Source organism: Cynocephalus volans, chromosome 15 (genome assembly GCF_027409185.1).
Source record: "Cynocephalus volans isolate mCynVol1 chromosome 15, mCynVol1.pri, whole genome shotgun sequence".
Lineage (NCBI taxonomy): Eukaryota > Metazoa > Chordata > Mammalia > Dermoptera > Cynocephalidae > Cynocephalus > Cynocephalus volans.
In genome coordinates, this window is record NC_084474.1 from 9294202 (window position 1) to 9314047 (window position 19846).

General features: G+C 33.9%; 1 protein-coding gene across 2 annotated transcripts in view; it reads left to right on the forward strand.

The window, feature by feature from the left end:
• Positions 1 to 19846, forward strand: part of SNTG1 (syntrophin gamma 1) — a 359598-nt gene that overhangs the window by 173010 nt on the left and 166742 nt on the right. For both annotated transcript variants that reach the window (XM_063079906.1, XM_063079907.1), the window contains exon 11: positions 19618 to 19656. In XM_063079906.1, the coding sequence (XP_062935976.1) occupies positions 19618 to 19656 (39 nt within the window). The remainder of the gene's footprint in view (positions 1 to 19617; positions 19657 to 19846) is intronic.

Below are 19846 nucleotides of genomic sequence, written 5' to 3' on the forward strand. Positions count from 1 at the left end.
ATAAGGAAGGTCATTATGTAATGATGAAGAGATCAATTCAAAAACAGGATATAACAATTCTAAATATATACACACTCAACTCTGAAGCACCCAGTTATTAAAGCAATTACTATTAGACATAATGGGAGAGATAGACTCTGAAACAATAATAGTTAGGGACTTTAATACCCCACTTTTAGCAAATGACAGATCATCTAGACAGAAAATTAACCAGGAAACATCAGAATTCATCTCTACTCTAGGCTGATTGGGCCTAATGGACATTTATAGCACATTTCATCCAGCAGTTGTAGAATACACATTCTTCTTAGCAGCACATAAAACATTCTCTAGAATAGACCGTATGTTAGGACACAAAACAAGTCTCAAAAAAATTTAAAAAACTGATATCATATCAACTGCCTTGCCTGACCACAATTGGATAAAACTAGAAATCAACAACAAAAGTAACACTGGAAACTGTATAAATGCATGGAAATTAAACAGCATTGTCTTAAACAATGAATGGATCAAAGAAGAAATCAAAAGGAAATTTAAAAACTCCTGTAAATCAAATAAACAACCTAACATTATACCTCAAAGATCTAGAAAAACAAGAATAAACCAATCTCAAAGTTGGTAGATGGAGAGAAATAACAAATATCAGAGCAAAAATAAATTAGAGGTATGAAAAAATGCGAAAGAGTGATGAAACAGTAGTTTTTTTTGAAAATAAAACTGATAAATAGCTAGACTAATGAAGAATAAAAGAATACTCAAATATATAAAATTAGAAATAAAAAGGGGGACATTAGAACTAATACCACAAGTATACAAAAGATCATAAGAGACTACTACAAACAACTGTATGCAAACAAACTGGAAACCTAGAAGAAATGAATAAATTCCTGGACACATACAAGTTACCAAAGTTGAATCATGAAGAACTAGAAAATCTAAGCAGACCAGTAATGACTAATGAGGTTAAACAATAATAAAAGGTCTCCCAACAACAAGAACAAAACCCTAGGATCAGTTGCCTTTGCTGCCAAATTCTACCAAACACTGAAGAACTACCAATTCTCAAACTCTTCCAAAAAATTAGAGGAGGGAGTACTTCCAAATTCATTCTGTGAGGCCAGCATTACCCTCATACCAGAACCAGAAAAAGACACAACAAATAAAGAAACCTACAGACCAATATCCCTAATGAAGATAGGTGCGAAGATCCTCAACAAAATAGTAGCAAAAGAATACAACAGCGCATTAAAAAGATCACAAACCATGATCAAGTGGGATTCATCCCAGGGATTCAAGGATGGTTCAACATAGGCAAATCAATAAATGTGATAGATCACATCAACAAAATGAAGGGAAAAAAATCATATGATCATTTCATTAGATGCGCAAAAAGCATTTGATAAAAACCAACATCTCTTTGTGATAAAAACACTAAACAAATTAGGTATAGAAGGAATGCATCTCAACACAATAAGGCTGTGTATGACAAACCAATAGCTAATATCATACCAAATGGGAAAAAAATTGGAGGCTTTTCCTCTAAGATCTGGAACAAAACAAGGAAGCCCATTTTCCCTACTCTTATTCAACACAGTACGGAAAGTTCTAGCCTGTGCAATAAAGCAAGATAAAGCAATAAAGTGCATCCATATTGGAAAGAAAAAAGCCAAATATCTCTATTCACAGATGACATGATCTTATATATCAACAACCTTAAAGACTCCACCAAAAATTACTTGAACTAGTAAATGAATTCATTATAGTGGCAGGATACAAAATCAACACCCAAAAATCAATAGCCTTCCTTTGTGCCAATAATGAAATAGTCAAAGATGAAATCAAGAAAGTAATACCATTCACAATAGCTGTGAAAGAAATGAAATTCCTAGGAATAAATTTAATAAAGAGGTGAAAGACCTCTGTAATTAAAAAAGTTAACAATTAGTGAAAAGAACTGGAGAGGACAGAAATAAATAAAAATATATCACATGTTCATGGTTTGGAAGAATTAACATCAACAAAATGTCCATATTCTCCAAAGCAGTCTACACATTCAACACAATCCCTATCAAAACACCAATGACATTCTTCAGAGAAATAGCAAAAACAATCTTAGAATTTGTGTGGAATCACAAAAGACTATATAGCTAAAGCAATCTTGAACTAAAAGAACAAAGCTGGAGGAATCACTTTCTGATTTCAAAATATACTATAAAGCTATAGTAAACAAAATATCATGGTGCTGGCATAAAACAGACAAATTGATCAATGGAACAAAATAGAAAGCCCAGAAATAAACCCACATACTTACAGCCAACTGATTTTCAACAAAGGTGCCAACACTACACATTGGGGAAAGGACAGCCTCTTCAATAAATAGTGCTAGGAAAACTGGATATTCACATGCAGAAGATTAAAACTAGACCCCTATATCTCACCTCATGCAAAAATCAACTCAAAATGTATCAAATACCTAAATTTGAGATCCAAAGCTATGAAATTACTAGGAGAAAACACAATGAAAACTGTACACAAAATGGGAGTAGACAGCACTTTTTTGAGCAAGACTACAAAGGTACCAGCAACTAAAGCAAAAATAAATAAATGGGACTATATCAAACTAAAAAGCTTTGCAGAGCAAGGAACACTATCAACAAAGTAAAAAGACAACTTACAGAATAGGAGAAATAGTTTTCAAACTACACATCAGACAAGGGGCTAATATCTAAATTATATAAGGAACTCAAACTCAACAGCAAAAAAACCAAATAACCCAATTAAAAAATGGGCAAAGGACCTAAACAGACATTTCTCAAAAGAAGACATACAAAAGGCAGCAGACATATGAAAAAGTGCTCAAAATCACTAATCATTAGGGAAATGCAAATTAAAACACAATGAGATACTATCTCGTTCCAGTTAGAATGGCTAGTACCAACAGGAGAGAAACTAACAAATGCTGAAAAGGATGTGGAAAAAGAGGAACTCTCTTACATTGCTGGTTGGAGTGTAAATTGGTACAGCTGCTGTAGAAAACAGTATGGAGGTTCCTGAGAAAACTAAAAATATTTCTACCTTATGACCTAGCTTTCCCACTACTGAGTGTATACTGAAAAGAAATGAAGTTAGTATATCAAAAAGACACCTGCACTCCCACATTCATTGCAGCATTGTTCACTATAGTCAAGAGATGGAATCAACCTAAGTGTCTATCAGTGGATTAATGAATGAACTGTGGTGTACACACACACACACACGATGTGATATTATTCAGCTATTTTAAAAAAATGATAACCCTATCATTTTCAGCAACATGAACGGAACTGGAAACTATCATGCTAAGCAAAGTATCTCAGGCATAGAAAGACAAAAACCGCATGGTCTCACTCATATGTGGAATCTTAAAAAAAAATGGTTCTCATAAAAGTACAGAGTAGAGTAATGTTTACCAGAGGCTGCCATGGGAGGGGAGGTGGGGGGGGAGTAGAATTGGTGGACTAATGGGTACAAAAGTATGCTGTCTACCCTAAGTGAATCATTGTGCAGTGTATACATGTATTGAAAAAACACACTGTACCCCACAAATATACACAAATAAATGTTAAAAGAAAAAAGAAAAAAAAAGAAAAAACAAAATTGGTAATGCCAAAAAATGGGTCACCTTGCTCTCTACTAGGCTAGATTCAGAATGAGTGAGATGAGATAATATTATTTAAAAAGAAGTTTGACTCGGGTCCATAAAACTTAATTCGAATCTTAGGCTAACCCAATCACCAAAGGCTAAGGCATTCACCACCTAAGAATTGCATACATTTGTTTTCTCACAGCAGTGATTCTCCACCAGGGGCAATCCCCTACCTTTTGACCAAGCCAGGGGCCATTTGGTAATTTCGGGACACATTTCTGGTTGTCACAACTGAAAGGAGATGCTACTGACATCTAGAGAGCAGAGGCCAGAGATGATGCTAAATGTCCTGCATTCATAGAACAGCACCGAAATTCTTATTTACAAGTATTCTCAGTTAGTTGTAATCTGTAATATTGGGCAATACTGTTACTAACTAAAAAGGTATTTTTGTTGCTTTGATTTTAACAGAAAAAAATTACAGTTTTAGTTGGTTATTACCATGCTGAAATATTAACTCCTTGGTTACCTAATAAAAATGACACTATGATTAAAAACAAATAAAAGAGGATAGTACTGATGAAAGTAAATTACAAATTACTGCTAAACTGGTGCTGTTAAAAGTTAATATACAAAATTCAGGAATTTAGAAAATAGGACAATATTTAAAAGAAATGTTCACTTCTGTTTTTCAAATTTATTTTTATTAAATTAATTCTAAGAAAACCTTTATTAGATTCAGTAGTTCAATTATCCCAATTTAATGGATACACAATAGATAAACTTTTTAAAAAAGAGGTTTCCATCATTAACATTCAGTGAAATTAGTTTCAAAGTTAAAAAGGACAAATATTTATATCCCTTAGGATTTAGCCATGATGAATATTATTCCTTAAAATACTGCTCATAGTATCTAAGCAGACATGCAGTCGTGACAGCAATATATTCTGTAAGTGTTGAGTAATTTGTAAAGCAGTAGAAAAGATAAAGCATTATATTTTCAGTTCTTGAGTATAAGAAGTACTATTTGAAAAATATTTTATAATATAATCATTTTATAACTTTATATTTGTCACCGTGTTTTGGAAACAGAATACTCAAATTTTAAATTCAATGTTCTAATGAAAAGTCTCTAATAAAATATCTGTTACAATGAACTTAAAATGTTAATAATACGGAAATATATTAATTGCATATAATAGTTTTGTTTCTTAAATATTTGTTTCTTTAAATGTAAGACTTTATCAAGACCAGTGATTTCTACAATAAAACAAATTATTAATGTAATAGAATAAAATAAGAAGGAAGAACTGGTAACAGTGCTTAATAAAATAGAATCACATTATTCTTAGTATTATTTAACATCTAGAAAAATATATAGATGATATGCAGCAAGTACTATTTTTAGTAATAAGTTGTAAGATCTTAAAAATAATTTTATTTGCTATTTGAATTTATCTAAAATGTGAAGATTCTTCTCATGTTGAGTATTTAGTGTATTTTTTTCCCCCAAAAATATTATTCAAACTCCACTTTCTGAGAGCGTATATCCATGTTAATTGACTTTTAAAAATCTTTTTGGCATATCGTTTTCTAGAAAATAAAACAAATATCTCTATTTGCATAGAGTTGGTAAAAGATATATTTTAAAATATGTGACTTCATTGTATTTTTATTTTAGGAATTTAGTAAAGTGTAGAATATAAAAATAAAATGTATAGAAACAGTAATGGTATATCTATGGTTAGTGTTTTTATGAGTGCATATATTATATATTCATTAAAATATGCATTTTTGTTTACACTTATTGAACAAAATTGCCATCTTTATGTGTACATGGTATTTTCCTTTGTTCATTTAACATTTAATCATAAGCATTTTCCATGACAGTAACTATATTCTTAGATTCCCCACATTTAATGGATTAATAGGTGTTTTGCACATATTTTAATTTATGAATGGAACAATATTTAACACATAAATCATAAAATATATTATTAATATAATAGTGGCCTATAGATTTTTTGATACATAAACCGGTGAAAACATTGTTGACTACTTCTTAATATAAGTATCTAGAAAAAAAATCAAAAAATATAAACATTCTTTATTCTGATAAACCTTGGTTGACTTCTTCCAATATAATAATGTGTTTAGGTGTATTAACATGCTGTTTAGTATTTGGCATTTAATTGATAAGGATAATACAATTATTTTAATCTGTTTATCTTTGAACATATATAAAAGTGACTTTTCACATTTTCACATTTTTATGAATCTTCTTTTAAGTGGATGTCTTGTTTTGTTTGGTTTGGTTTGGTGCTTTCTGCACTAGGTGCTGAGTTTGGCTCTACACTTGTGTCAGATCTAGACTGTGCAGTCCTGCAGCTATGCACTTACAGGAAAGCAAATGTATTTTTGAGAAGCCCTTATTATATTACTTTTGTAATATTTTCCCAGTACAAAATTTGTTTACACACATACACAGTGGAATACTATTCACTATAAAAAATGAAATTCTGTCATGTGCAGGAAGATGGATGGACCTGGAGACCATCTATTAAGTGAAGTAAGCCAGGCATAGAAAAACAAATACCACATGATATCAGTCATATATGGAATCTGAAAAAAATAAAGAGGGGAAGGTTCTCATAAAACCAGAGAGTAGAATAATGGTTATCAGAGGATGGGATGGGAAGAGGAGAGGGGAAGGAAAGAGGTGTATCAATGGACATAAAGTTATAGGAGACAGGAAGAATCAGTTCTGGTGCTCTAGGCTGACTACGGTTCATAATATTACACTGTATATTTCTAAATAGCTAGAAAAGATCTTGAATGCAATTATCACAAAGAAAAGATTAATGTTTAGGTGATAGATATGCTATCTACCCTAAGTTAATCATTGTACAATATACGCATGTATTAAAACAACACACTGTACCTCATGAATATGTACAATTCAATATGCTAATAACAATAAAAAAATTAAAAAATAAAAAACAGGAAGAGAAATAATAGAAAAAAGTGTGTTTGTGGGGGATTTTTTAATAATCCGCTCTAATTTTTTATGTACTACATACACTGAATTTTCCTTTAAAATACTCTTCTTTTAGGTTAGTCCATGACAAGGCCTAATGTACCTATTTCTAAAATATGCATGACAATGAAGAAAGTAATACCATGTGGAGATAAGAACTGACGTAGTTGATGTTTCCCCATACGTGTGTGGGGGTGAGTCTTGAGTGAGAACATTGCATGTTCGAACATACTCCAGCCCCTTTTCCATACCCCAAAGCCTACCATACAAAGGCAGCAAGACTGAGGCTTACTTCTCTGATACGCATGTTGGGTGCCTCATTCCTAGCAGGTGTTTGGAGTTTAAAGTTCGGTTGCTTCTCCAGGAGGACAGTGCTTCCACTCCTGAATTGGCTGTCACATGTACATCCTCTGGATCACTAGCATGCAAGGTCGGCAGTGGAATGATGTGAGCTATAATAAAACAAACCAAATGTGGGTCTGTGTTTCATTTTCCCTATTCTCCAAACATATCAGTTTTTTTAGGTCTGAACCTAGTAGACTGTTCATTTCTAGAAATTTCTAGAAAATGTTTCTGAATTAAGAGATCAGAAAAATATTCATCCGTAGTTTATTTTGGGAGTCACCCTTCCAGTCCTATATTTTGTTTCTTTGAAATAGGATCCCTTTCCCTCTGTCAGCATTTGATAGCTTTTTCTTGTCTTCGGTTTTCAGCAGTTTTACTATGATGATATTAAAGTTTACAGATTTTCATGAACCTGTAAATTAATAACTTCACCCATTTGGAAAATTCTTAGGTCTTTCATGTTAATCCATTCTTTCTCTGCTTTTCTTTTTAGTATGCTAATTGCAGGCATCCTAAAAATGTTTTACAGTTTTGTGTGCTATGTTTAGGTCACAATCCACTTTGAGTTAATTTTTGTATACATTGTGTGGAAATGGTCCAACTTCATTCTTTTGTATAGGATTATCCAGTTTTCTCAGCGTCCTTAGTTGAAAAGACTTATTTTCTCCATTGAATGGTCTTGTCAATTTTGTTGAAAATCATTTCAATCATATCTGTGAGGGTTTATTTCTGGACTCTATTCTTTCCCATTGGTTTATATGCCTGCCTTTAGACCTGTACCATGTAGTTTTGATTACTGCAGCTTTGCAGTAAGTTTTGAAATCAGGAAGTGTGAGTCCTCCAGTGTTCTTCTCTTTGAGGATTGTTTCGGCAATTTGGGGTTCCTTGGAATTTAATATGAATTTTAGGATGAGCTTTTCTATTTCTGCAAAAAACAACATTGAGATTTTGATAGGGATTGCTTGGAATCTGTAGATAACTTCAGGTAGTACTGACATTTCAACAATATTAAGTATTTTGATATGTGTACCTGGAATGTCTTCCCATTTATTTATGTCTTTTTTCTTTAAAAAGTATTTTGAAGTTTAAAATTTTCACCTCCTTCATTGTTAATCCCTAATTATTTTACTTTCTGATGATAGTGTAATGGAATTATTTCTGAATTTCCTTTTCAGATTGTTTATTGTTCATGTATAGAAATACAGTTTATTTTATGTGTTGACTTTGTATCCAGCGACTTTTCTGAATTTGTTTATTAGCTCTAACTGTTGTTTTTAGTGGAAACTTTAGGATTTTTTTCATATACAACCATATCATCTATAAACAGAGATAATTTTACTTCTTCCTGTCCAATTTGGATGTCTTTTATTTCTTCTCTCTCTCTCTCTCTCTCTCTCTCTCTCTCTCTTTGCCTAATTACTCTTGCTAGGACTTGCAGTGCTGTGTTTAATGATATAGTGAAAGATATTCTTGTCCTGCTCCTGATTATATAGGACAAAGGATCCTTTTTATAGGAGAAAGTTTCAGTCTTCCCACACTCAGTATGATGTCACGCTGGATTTTTCATAGACAGCTTTTATTATGTTCAGGTAGTTTCTTCTATTCCTGTGTGAGTGTTTGTTGAGTTCTTTTTTTTTTTTTTTTTTAAATCATGAAGGAGTGTTGATTTTTGTCAAATGCCTTTTCTGCAGTAATTGAGATTAGGACTTGGTTTTTTCTTCATTCTCTTAATGTGGTATATGACATTGATCATTTTTTACATGTTGAACCAATATTTTACTCCAGGAATAAATGTCACTTGGTCATGGTGTATAATCCTTTCAATACACTGCTTAATAATTCACATTCCTACTATTTTGTTGGGGATTTTTGCTTTATGTTCATAAGGGATGTTGTTCTGTAGTTTTCTTTTCTTGTGGTGTCTTTGTCTGGCTTTGGTACCAAAATAATACTTGCCTCATAGAATGAGTTAGAAAGTGTTCCTTGTTGTTCAACTTTTTGGAAAATTTGGGGAAGAATTGGTATTAGTTCTTCTGTAAATGTTTATATATTGAGATTTGACATGAAAATTAAATTTCCAAAAAATATAGTAAAATCAGAACACTGGGTTATATTTTGGTATAGCAAGAGAATGTCAGATCTTAGTGCCAACTGCTTCCATTAGTCAGAGAAAGATACTAATCTAGTGATTTCTATTAGGTTTTCAATTCTGGTCATTTTATTAATGTGAAAATCATTGGCAGGGAAGAAAAGTGGGGTTCCTTCAACAAATTACAAGGTGTTAAAAAAGAAGTCAAATAAGATTCTAGTTAAGAAGAATTAGGATAACTGAACCAGTTACAGATTTTCAAAGTTTAAAATGGGAGCCTCAAGCCAAGTCTCAGTGATAAGCTGCAAAGAACCAACAGCAGCAGAAAGAGCACATGGCATTATTTTGTTTTAGGGTGGGGATTGTCAAAGAGTTTGAAAATGTGGAAGCAGCATATAGTTTGTCTCATGAGACAGCCATCTGGGGTGGATAATACTTGTGAGGTTCTGTGGGCACAGTGCTAGGCTGGGGGCAGATAAAATGAATAAGACACAACCTCTGTCCTTAAGGATTATGTGCAGTCATTAAACACATGCAACAAGAACAAGAACAATGTAAGACATGTAGAGCACAGGGAACACAAAAGACAAAATCACAGGCCAATTCTCTTTGGGTTTTCAGATAAGTTTTCACAGCAGATATGGCTCTTGATTATGTAGTACAGGGGCATAGCCTTTGATATAAGACCAAACCAGGGCATGCCAATTTCAGGGTGAATTAAAGCCTATTTAGTCTCTGTGCACTTCAGTTAAACAAAAGGAATAGATTTTCACCAGGTAAAAAAGTGAGAGGAGGAGAGAAAGAGCAAGTGAGAAAGGGTGGTGGTGGGAGGGCTAGAAAGAAAGAGGGAGGGACCATGTGTTGATGGGGAGCGGGAGCAGAGCTCCTGAGCAAAGGCCCTGCAGTGTGGCATGACGAGGTATGTGTCCAGTGCTCCAAGCAGAGGCCTGGCATAGAGGTGACTCTTCAGAGAGGAAGGGGCCAGACTTTGGAGGGATTTGAGTGGTATGTGATTTTGCTCTTTTGTTTCTGAAGTAACAGACAGTGATGAATAAATTTAATAAAAAATAGCCATTTTATATTTGTACTTTAAAAAATACTCTCCTAGAAACAGTATGTATATGTATAATAGTAGGGCAAACCTAAAATATTATTTTTAACTATCTATCTTTTATCAAGAGCACATAAAGTTACAATAATATGCATCTTCATTTATGATGTCCTTTTGTGTTAAATGGTAACTGGGCAACTAAATTCCCAAATCTCGTCTATTATTGGACAGATGTAGGTCATTTGCAGAAGTTACAAAGTGATGCTAGAAAATCCTACTGAGAAAGTTATATTTGATAACTCACTGGATAAGCTCTGTGCTTCTGTTTCATAAGAATATCTCTCTGTCTCTTTTAACAGAAATCAATGTAAATCTCATTGCATTTAACCTGCCATTTCTAAGGACACTGCAACTTTGGTACTTTTTAGTATCTTAGTCACTTCTAATTTAAAATTCGGCCATTTTAGGTAAATACACAATACCAGTTCTCTTCTTTCTTCCCCCCTCCCCCTTGACCCTGCAGAGATTATATATCACTTCAGCATTGGTCCTTATGAACTTTTTGTGAAGTTCCTTCCAGCAGTATCTCCAGCTCACACCTCGTGAAGCCTCTTGTCTTACAGCATTCCTAGCCGTCTTCCCACCACTACTTAAGGCATGAGACATTTAGGATGCTCTCCTCTGGACACTTCCTTCAGCTATTGCTGTTCTATCATTTTTGAAATGATGCTTGGCAAGGAGATTCCGTGATCACCTGGGGGAGACAGTGTAAAGCCCTATCATCTGGGATCTCCCAAACAAATTGGTGCTTTCTACTGTGAACTCTTTTAAGATTTGGTCTAAACTGCTGAGTTGCAGGAGCCCAAATCCAATCAATCAATCGTCTCTCTCTCTCTCTCTCTCTCCCTCCCCCCCCCGTCTCTCTCCCCCCCTCAGCTGTACGAAGAGAACTTGCTTTTACATCATATGGCATTGGGCCGGCCCCATGGTGGGGGCGCTGGGGGCGTAGCGGCACTCCTGCCGTGGGTTCGGATCCTATATAGGGATGGCCGGTATGCTCACTGGCTGAGTGCGGTGCGGGCGACACCAAGCCAAGGGTTGCGATCCCCTTACCAGTCACAAAAAGACAAAAAAAAAAAAAAAAAAAAAAAAACGGCATTAATTCCAACCTTTTAATGTATGGTATAAACTTTAAGTTCTGAAGCCATCGGAATTACTGTAGACATTCAAACTCAAGAATTTAGATTTTTTAAAAGTAACTTGTTTTCACAAAACTAAGTTGATATATGTGAATAAAATAGTTGAATTTTGTGCCTCATTTGTATAAAACTTATGTTCTCAAATAAAATGAGAACTTAACTTAGATTTTTGGGTTTTTTTGTGTGTGTAAATCATACCACCCTAAATCCAGATATGATATCTTCTTTCAATATACACATGAGTCATTAAACTAATCATATGATTGCAAATCACTCTTGCATCAAAACTTCCTGGAGATACAAAGCCCTCTGCCATAGATAGATCACTCTCGGTCTCAGTTCTTTTTTGCTGTGGTTGTCCTTCCTGAACAAGGACATTCATAATACTTTTTACTACCTGACAGAAGCAAGTCAAATCAAATCTGTTTTTTGTGCCATGGTATTAATTTACTTCTTTGCTGGTAGTCTCTATAAAGCTTCAAAGTGTCTGTAAATCCCCTGGAACTGCAAGAAAAATGCTGAGCTTTTTTCTTTTTTTTTCTGCTCGGAGATCACATAAGTTTCATTACATTTGTAAAGGTGTCTATGATTTAATAAGGTGAGACACTTGACTGCCTTTAAAATAAATGTCTTCTTTTAAGGCAGCAAAAGAAATTCTAATTCTATACTCCTGCTTGAGATTGAAATATCTGCGTGAATTATTTGGAATTCTTCTGCCTGAAATATTTGTTTATTTTCTCCCATTTATGTGTTTAATCCTTCACTTTCATCACAAGTATGGACATGGATAACTTATTTTTTTATAATGAGCTTGTGAGATGTTCCTGAAAAACTACATGATGTAAGTTATTGTCATCTCATACTTCCAAGTAGGCGTTAATTGTGTTTCCTGTTCTTAGCTTAAGATAGTATGTTTTTGGCAACATGTATATTAAAAACTGGTATATTATGTATAGAAACAATATGGAATGCTCCTGTTTCTATAGATGGATTCACTCGAGAAAATTATCTCATGACAGTGCACAGTATATAAAATGTTCTTCAACATTTGTGCATTTGCTCCACGTAAAGGTGTTTGGGAAAGCATGTGGACACTGAGGAAACAGAAAAACAGGATTCATCCTCAAGGAGTTTACATCAAAATAGCCCTGCAAACTTCAAAGTGATTACCACAGTTGTAAATAATAAACTAAGGAGATTAATGGAGACATAGTCTCTGGGGTAAGTCATTGTTTTAACAACTGTAACCATTTAAACATGTTGGGCACAAGAATAAGACAAGCTGAGATATGACTTCTATTCAAGCCAGCTGCCAAGGGAGCGAACATTGGTCCTGAGACAATTTTGCTGTCACAGCATGTCCCACACAGCAGCAGCCAAACAAGGGTGACCATCCAGGTGTTAGTTTAAGCAGTATCTGGTAGGAAACATACTTGCTAAAGCTGACTTTGGTAACAGAAGGATAATGCATTGGTGTGCATGTGGAAGAAGAATAAATCTCTTTTCACTGTGATCTGGAACCTCCTTCAGCTGTGAGTCTAACATGATGCAATGCCCCCTCTGTTAGAGCTGCCGATCCGGATGTCAGGGCTGTTCATCTCTGCCTCTCCCCAGAGAACCCTGTGTGCTTGGGACAGGAAGTGCTCTCAGACAGCACGGCCTGGAACCAGTGTTTGGAAAGAGGATTTCACCACATTAGCAGGCATAGACTCTAGGTCACAGATAGGAAATTTAATTGTCTGCTACCTGAGGCAAGAAAACACAAATGTGTCTGCTTTGGTAGCTGTAGAGAAGTGATCTTCTAAAAAACCAAGCAGAGATGAATATATAATTTGTGGGCTTATCTTTGCTTTGGACTAAAAGCTTCAACATAGCTTTCATTCATCTGAATATATTTCACTTTTTAGTAGTTTATTCCACGTGCTGTTTTTGTAGAGTGACATGTTAGGCAATCCTAGTGTAAATCATTCTGCTTCTTTAATAGCCTGGATATTAATAGCTTAAATAATTATGCTCCATTAGCAACTGGTTTTGTGGTATGGACTGCAATTATGTCCTCTCATCTCTACAAGCCTTTATGTTCAGGCACTACCTTTATTTCACTCAATATTATATTAATTTTTCAGCTACTTATAACACAAATTGTTGGTTCTGATAACATAAAATTAGCATTGGTTTATAAGAAGTTTAACATGAAAAAGGTCTTTTCGAAAATCTTTGATTTTAATTATTTTGAAGAGCAGTCTTATATAATGCAAAGAATTTAAAATTTCTGTTATTTAGAATTAGTATTTTATCAAAATTAGACAATTTGTGTGTGGGTGTGTGTGTGTGTGTGTGTGTGTGTGTGTGTGTGTGTGTGTGTGTGTGTGTGTGTGTGGCTGGCCACAGGGATAGAACCCTGGACCTTGGCATTATCAGTGCCACACTCTAACCAACTGAGCTAAACAGCCAGCCCTCCAAAGTAGACAATTTTTAAAATTTTGTTCTGAGTGAATTTTATTACTAAGATATTATTTATGTTTTAATATTTTACTACATATGATAAATTAAACTATCTCAGTCATATGAATAATGCCTTATTTTAAAAATAAATTTAAGTTGTAATTAATAAATATTTCCGATATTTTTATCTTATTTTTAAGCTGTCTTATTAATTGTTTTGATGACAAAATAAGAACTTTTCAAAGTGAATTACTGCCAGTATTTTCTATATGAGGAGTTCAGTTATAATTTCGGTTTCCTAGGATATAACTGCAAATGTAAAAGAAGGTGTACTGTGTCCAACTGATAAACCCTAGGATATTCCTCCACTGTCACCAGCGAGGAGGCTTCCTGTCTGGCTGCGGGCGTGCCTGCAGGTGGTGGACGTGTGGCTGCTCTCAGGGAGGCCTGAGATCAATCTCCACTGTGCTTTTGTCCATTCCCCACTCGGCCTGATTCACACATGGTTGTCACGCACTTGGCACTTGAGTATGCAAATCCTATTCTAGAGTTGACAAGAAAACACACAGGAGTTTGCAAAGTATAATGGAGGGAAAGCATCTTTGTTCATCGTTCTTTAAAACACACTCACTGTCTTCAAAGGAAATCTAAATTTATTTTATATTAATAATAACTGCCCGTTATTGAGCTCTAAATTCATGACATTTGTTTTCTTGTTTAATTTTTACTACAAATATATGCAGTTAGTATGATTATAATTTGACAAATGCAGGGATTTAGACACTGGGTAATTAATAACCCACCTGAGGATAGTTAGTGACAACTACAGTTGGAATTCAAGACCAGGTCTCTCTGATGGAAAAAACTTACATTGTCCTAGTGCATGCACGTGTTAGCTCCCACGTTGAAATTGTACTCACTCCCCAGAGTAGCTACCTTGGACTATTTGATTCTGTAAGCCGGCATTGATTCTGTAAGCAAGCTACGCCATTGTCTCTGCATGGGATGTCTTTCATTTTCATGTTCCAGCACTTAGCTCTATGACTCGCATTTAGTAGAAGATTATTAAAAATATTTTAGGAGTAAATGAATGTCATTCTTCCCACCCCACCCCCCCTTCATTTAGCAAACACACAGAAACACACACATTACTGAGGCCTGTGGGTTCTTGCAAGCCTTCAGAATGTCATACATTTTTAGAAATTGAGGTTGAGAGGAGAAAAACAAAAAAAGCAGGTTCTCCTTAAAAACAATTGTGTTCCAGGGTTTGTTTTGATGGCATTTTAGATTTTCAACTTTTTATACATGAGGCAGCTTTGTTAAGAAAGTAAGAATTGCACTAATTTTATTTTTTAAAATTATACATGTTATGCATTTTTTAAAAATAATTTGAAAATACAGTGCAGCAAAGGAAAAAATATTACAGTACAATCCCCAAACCAAAAATAAAACTGTTGATTTTTTTCTATAATTGTCAAAACTTTTATTGTATACACATGTCTATTTACATATGTGTATTTGACACGGAAAAATAAATTTGGTTTTTGCTTAGAGACATTCATCTAAACATATGCATAGAGTATGGAAAATTACCAATGTGTGTGTATGTGTGTGTGTGTGTGTGTGTGTGTGTGTGTGTGTGTGTGTGTGTGTGTGTATGTATGTATAAATTTAATAAAGTAATTGCTTAAGACATTATCTTTAAATGGGACCATTTTATACACATAATTTCTTATCAATAAATAAGCAGCACCAAGAGTATTTGTAATGAATGCACAGTATTCTAATGTTCTGAATATATTGATTATTGTTTAACACGACAATTCAGTATACGCTGCATGTAAGTTTTAACAGCAGTGAGTCTTTCACTCAATTTTTACTATGTGTGTATGTAAAACTACTAGCATGTTGAGAATTAGCTCAACACTTTTGAGATGTGAGGTTTTTATATTTTTTCTATATTTAATTATTGTTTAATTTTAAAATGTTAGTATTGTAGCCAGAAAGTAGTATCTTTTGTAATGTTCTACTCCACTCACTGTTGGAAATATTGAAATTATTCTTCATCGTGGAAATGCAAATTAAAACTACATTGAGATACCACCTCACCACAGTTAGACTGGCTGTAATCAAAAAGATGGTGAATAACAAAAGTTGGCAAGGGTGTGGAGAGAAGAGAGCACTCCTACACCTTTTGTGGGACTGTAAATTAGTACAACCACTATGGAAAACAGTATGGTGGTTTCTCAAACAACTACAGATAGATCTTCCGTACTATCCAGCAATCTCTTCTGGGTATATATCCAGAGGAATGGAAATCATCATGTTGAAGGGACACCTGCACTCGCATATTTATTGCAGCTCTGTTGACAATAGCCAAGACATGGAACCACCCTAAATGTCCATCAATGGATGATTGGATAAGGAAACTGCGGTATATATACACCATGGAATACTTCTCTGCCTTAAAAAAGAAGAAATACTCCCATCTGCAACAACATGGATGAGCCTGGGGAAACTTACGTTGAGCGAAATAAGCAAAGCACAGAGGGATAAATAGCACATGTGCCCACTCATATGTGGGAGCTAAGAGAGAAAGGAAGGAAGGAAAGAAAGACCACAGCAGTGCATTTGACTTGCGGAGGGAGAGATCATTCCTTGGGCTACAAAGTGGAGTGGGAGGGGAAGGGGGTGGGAGGTTGGGGATAATTGGGTGGCAGACACCGGGTACAAATACAATTTGTGGTAATGGGTATACAGCTGGTATGAATCTGGCCCCAACATCATGGGCACAAGGGGTGACAGTCAGCTTTGTATCTTATGAATATTCAGAACCAATAATAAACAAACAAACAAATACATGAATAAATAAATAAAATAGATTTGGGTGTGTGTATAGATTTAAAATCTTAACAAAAAGCTATTTTGTATCTACAACTTCACAAGAAAAACCTGAGTAGAATGTATTTACTTCGCTTGCTGCTAAAGTGAGGACAGAGGGTGACAATTTCCTGTGCCACGGCATCATGGTCCACATTGCCATCATTCGCCTTCCACTTATGCATGATGAGTAGCTTGGTTATTGCTGTGGGTTGATTAATTGTGTCCCTCAAATTTCATAGACTGGAAGCTTAATTCCCACTCTAACTGTTGAGGGTGGGAAATCCTATTTTGGTATTTGAAAGGGGAGGTCTTGAAGAGATTAGGTTGTAGGACCATGTGGTAGTGAGTAGATTAAAAATGGTGGTCAGGGATGTGGCTCTGAGGGCTTTAAAGGAGAGCACATGGGAAGTTCTCTCTCTCTGCTCCACCATTTTCCACCATGTGATACCCGTGGGTCACTGTCGCAACCACCAAGTCTTTTCCACGTGTTCCATGGACATTGGACTTCCCAGCCTCCCAAACTGGAAGCAATAAATTTAACTTCCTTACATATTACCCAGTTCCATGTATTTTGTTATAAGCAACAGAAATGGACTAATATGGTTATTTAAGTTTATATCTCCATTAATACATGAATAAATATAAGCAGATTATTTTACCCCAATACATGATTAAAAAGTTATAGATTTTAGTATAAATCAACTTAAAAAAACACAGTCCATTGCCAAATAAATTTATTATACTACAGGTAGCAGTTTTAAAGTATTAACTCATTCTATCTGAGTATTTTTACTCAGATTCCTGGGATAAAATAAATTGTTCAAATATATGGTACTAAGTTATAAAGAAGCAGTATGTGAAGTAGAAAGGTCATGATGACATCATTTGAATAAGAGAAACACAATTTATTAGTATTTCCAATTTAAAGAACATTACTTTAATAATGGACTTAACATTATGCTTTATTCCATTTTATTATGTTATTATTATATTTGTTACATGTTAGAAACACAATCTACAAATAATTTCTAAAGGCTTTTTGATGATTTTCCAAACATATCTTTTTATATGCTAATCATTATTATTATTATTAGCTTCTATTTTATTTGTTGTAATATCTCATATTTCGCTTTGTCATTCTAACTCTCTAGTCATTAATACATTATTTCTTTATCTTTATATTCTGATTTTTGTTCATTTAAGTTGCTTCTACATTCTTGAGGAGCATGGGAAATATGCCATAAATTTTATTCTCTTAATAGTTGTAATGATGTATAATAAGCTATTTAAAGGGTAAAGATAAGGGTCATATGCTGGTTACTAAGTTATCCCCTACAAGATGAGACAGGTAAGTACTAAGAAAAACTGGAACAAAAACAAAAACAGCAATAAGAAATACAATGTAAAAACTCTATGTGGGTAAATTACCTGTGTAAATAATCTAGTAAATACTCTATTAGAAAGAAAAGTAGACCACAGCTGGAGAGAACACCTAGATTCCACAAACACTACCGAGGGTGGGTTAGTAGAACCAGATTTCTGTGATTAAAATGCGTTTCCCTTGGCCTCTCCTTTCTACCATACAATGCTCTTCTACACTGCCCATTTTCAAATTTCCATAAAAGAGTATTCAGACTTTTTCAGATAAAGAAAAGCAACAGTTACAAAGCTAGATAGTACACTCTTGATTACAACGATCCACATAAAATATTGGTTGAATTTTATAATGCTTTGTAACACTTCACGAGTAGTAGCAAAAAACATAGCTCCATAAAGTATTTGGTATAGGTTTTTTTTTTTTTTTTTTGGATTAATAAAAGATGTTTGGGGGGTCAGCTCTTTCCATCTACATTTTCAGGCTGTCCTGATTTCTAGTAGTTTTAGAGATTTCCTTAGCTAATTCCTCACCAGAGAAAAAAACAATTTTGAAATGACTATGCAAAAAGAATATGGTTTCTATACATAAGCTTGCTCAAGTCACGTAGATGTTTTCAAATTTTCCTTTATTTTTACATTTAAGCAGGAACTGTCTTTCCAGTAATTCTATTCTTGCAGATGAGCCATTTGATGATTCTCCAACTTTGTGTGTTGTCTCCATTAAATTGCCTGTTATTTCACATTTATCAGTAGGACCAAGGGGAACTGAAAAATGGAAAAACAAAATAAGCAAAATAATTTATAAGTAAAAACAGTCTATATTTAGGCTGATGTAAGTTTATACCACACAGAGTTTGCATTGTTTAAGTTTCTCTTTAAAACCAATGGAAAATAATTATTGGTTTTAATTGGCAATAGCACTTTTGTACAAAGACTCTGTCTGTGTACTGTAAGGTAATTTACCTAAACCTGATATTCATTTTCATGTGCTTTTTAAAGTTTGTTTCCATGGCATACTACAGAGGAAATGCTTTCTCTGAAGCTTTATTTTAAATTTTTATAAAATGTCATTCATTAAATTATCTTTAAGTAAATGTTATACTTTATGTGGGGTCCTGACTGAAAAAACTTCAACATGCACACTTTATCCTCTAGTGTTTGAATGTTTGATTTCCTCTGTTCTTTTAAGGTTAAAACAAATTGGATGTAGTATGATTCCAAAGTGCAAAAATAAATGATCTAAAGTTACTTTCTACAATCTTGGTTGATAAACACTTAACATTGTATGGAAACACAGATTTTGGTTTCACATAAATTAAAAAATCATTAAGTGGAAATCTTTTTCAAAATGTTTGCATATAAAATTTGGGATACTTTTGATACCCAATTTTAAAAAGAAAAAAAAAAACTTTCATAGTTGGAGTTTGAAATGCAATGATTTTAGCTTGTCAAGATAGAATATCAATAGATATTAACTAACCAAAAATAGATCCTCATAAAATTTTGGGAACCTTGCGTTACCTTATCCTTGTGATTCTGACTTTTATTATTTATTTATCATTGCAGATTAAAAAAATTAACAGAAACTTTCCTGTAAACCAGCAGGTAAGATCAAGAAATAATTGGAAAGCTGAATCATGTATTTCCTTAATTTTGTCTATTGTAAAAGATACATATTCTTGATGTCATCTAATTTTTATGCAGAAATAGTTGGTTATAATTTGCTATCTTCAAGAAAAATATAAATTTAAGAGATTTATTTTATATTTTCTAATGTATGTTTTTCTAATCAAAT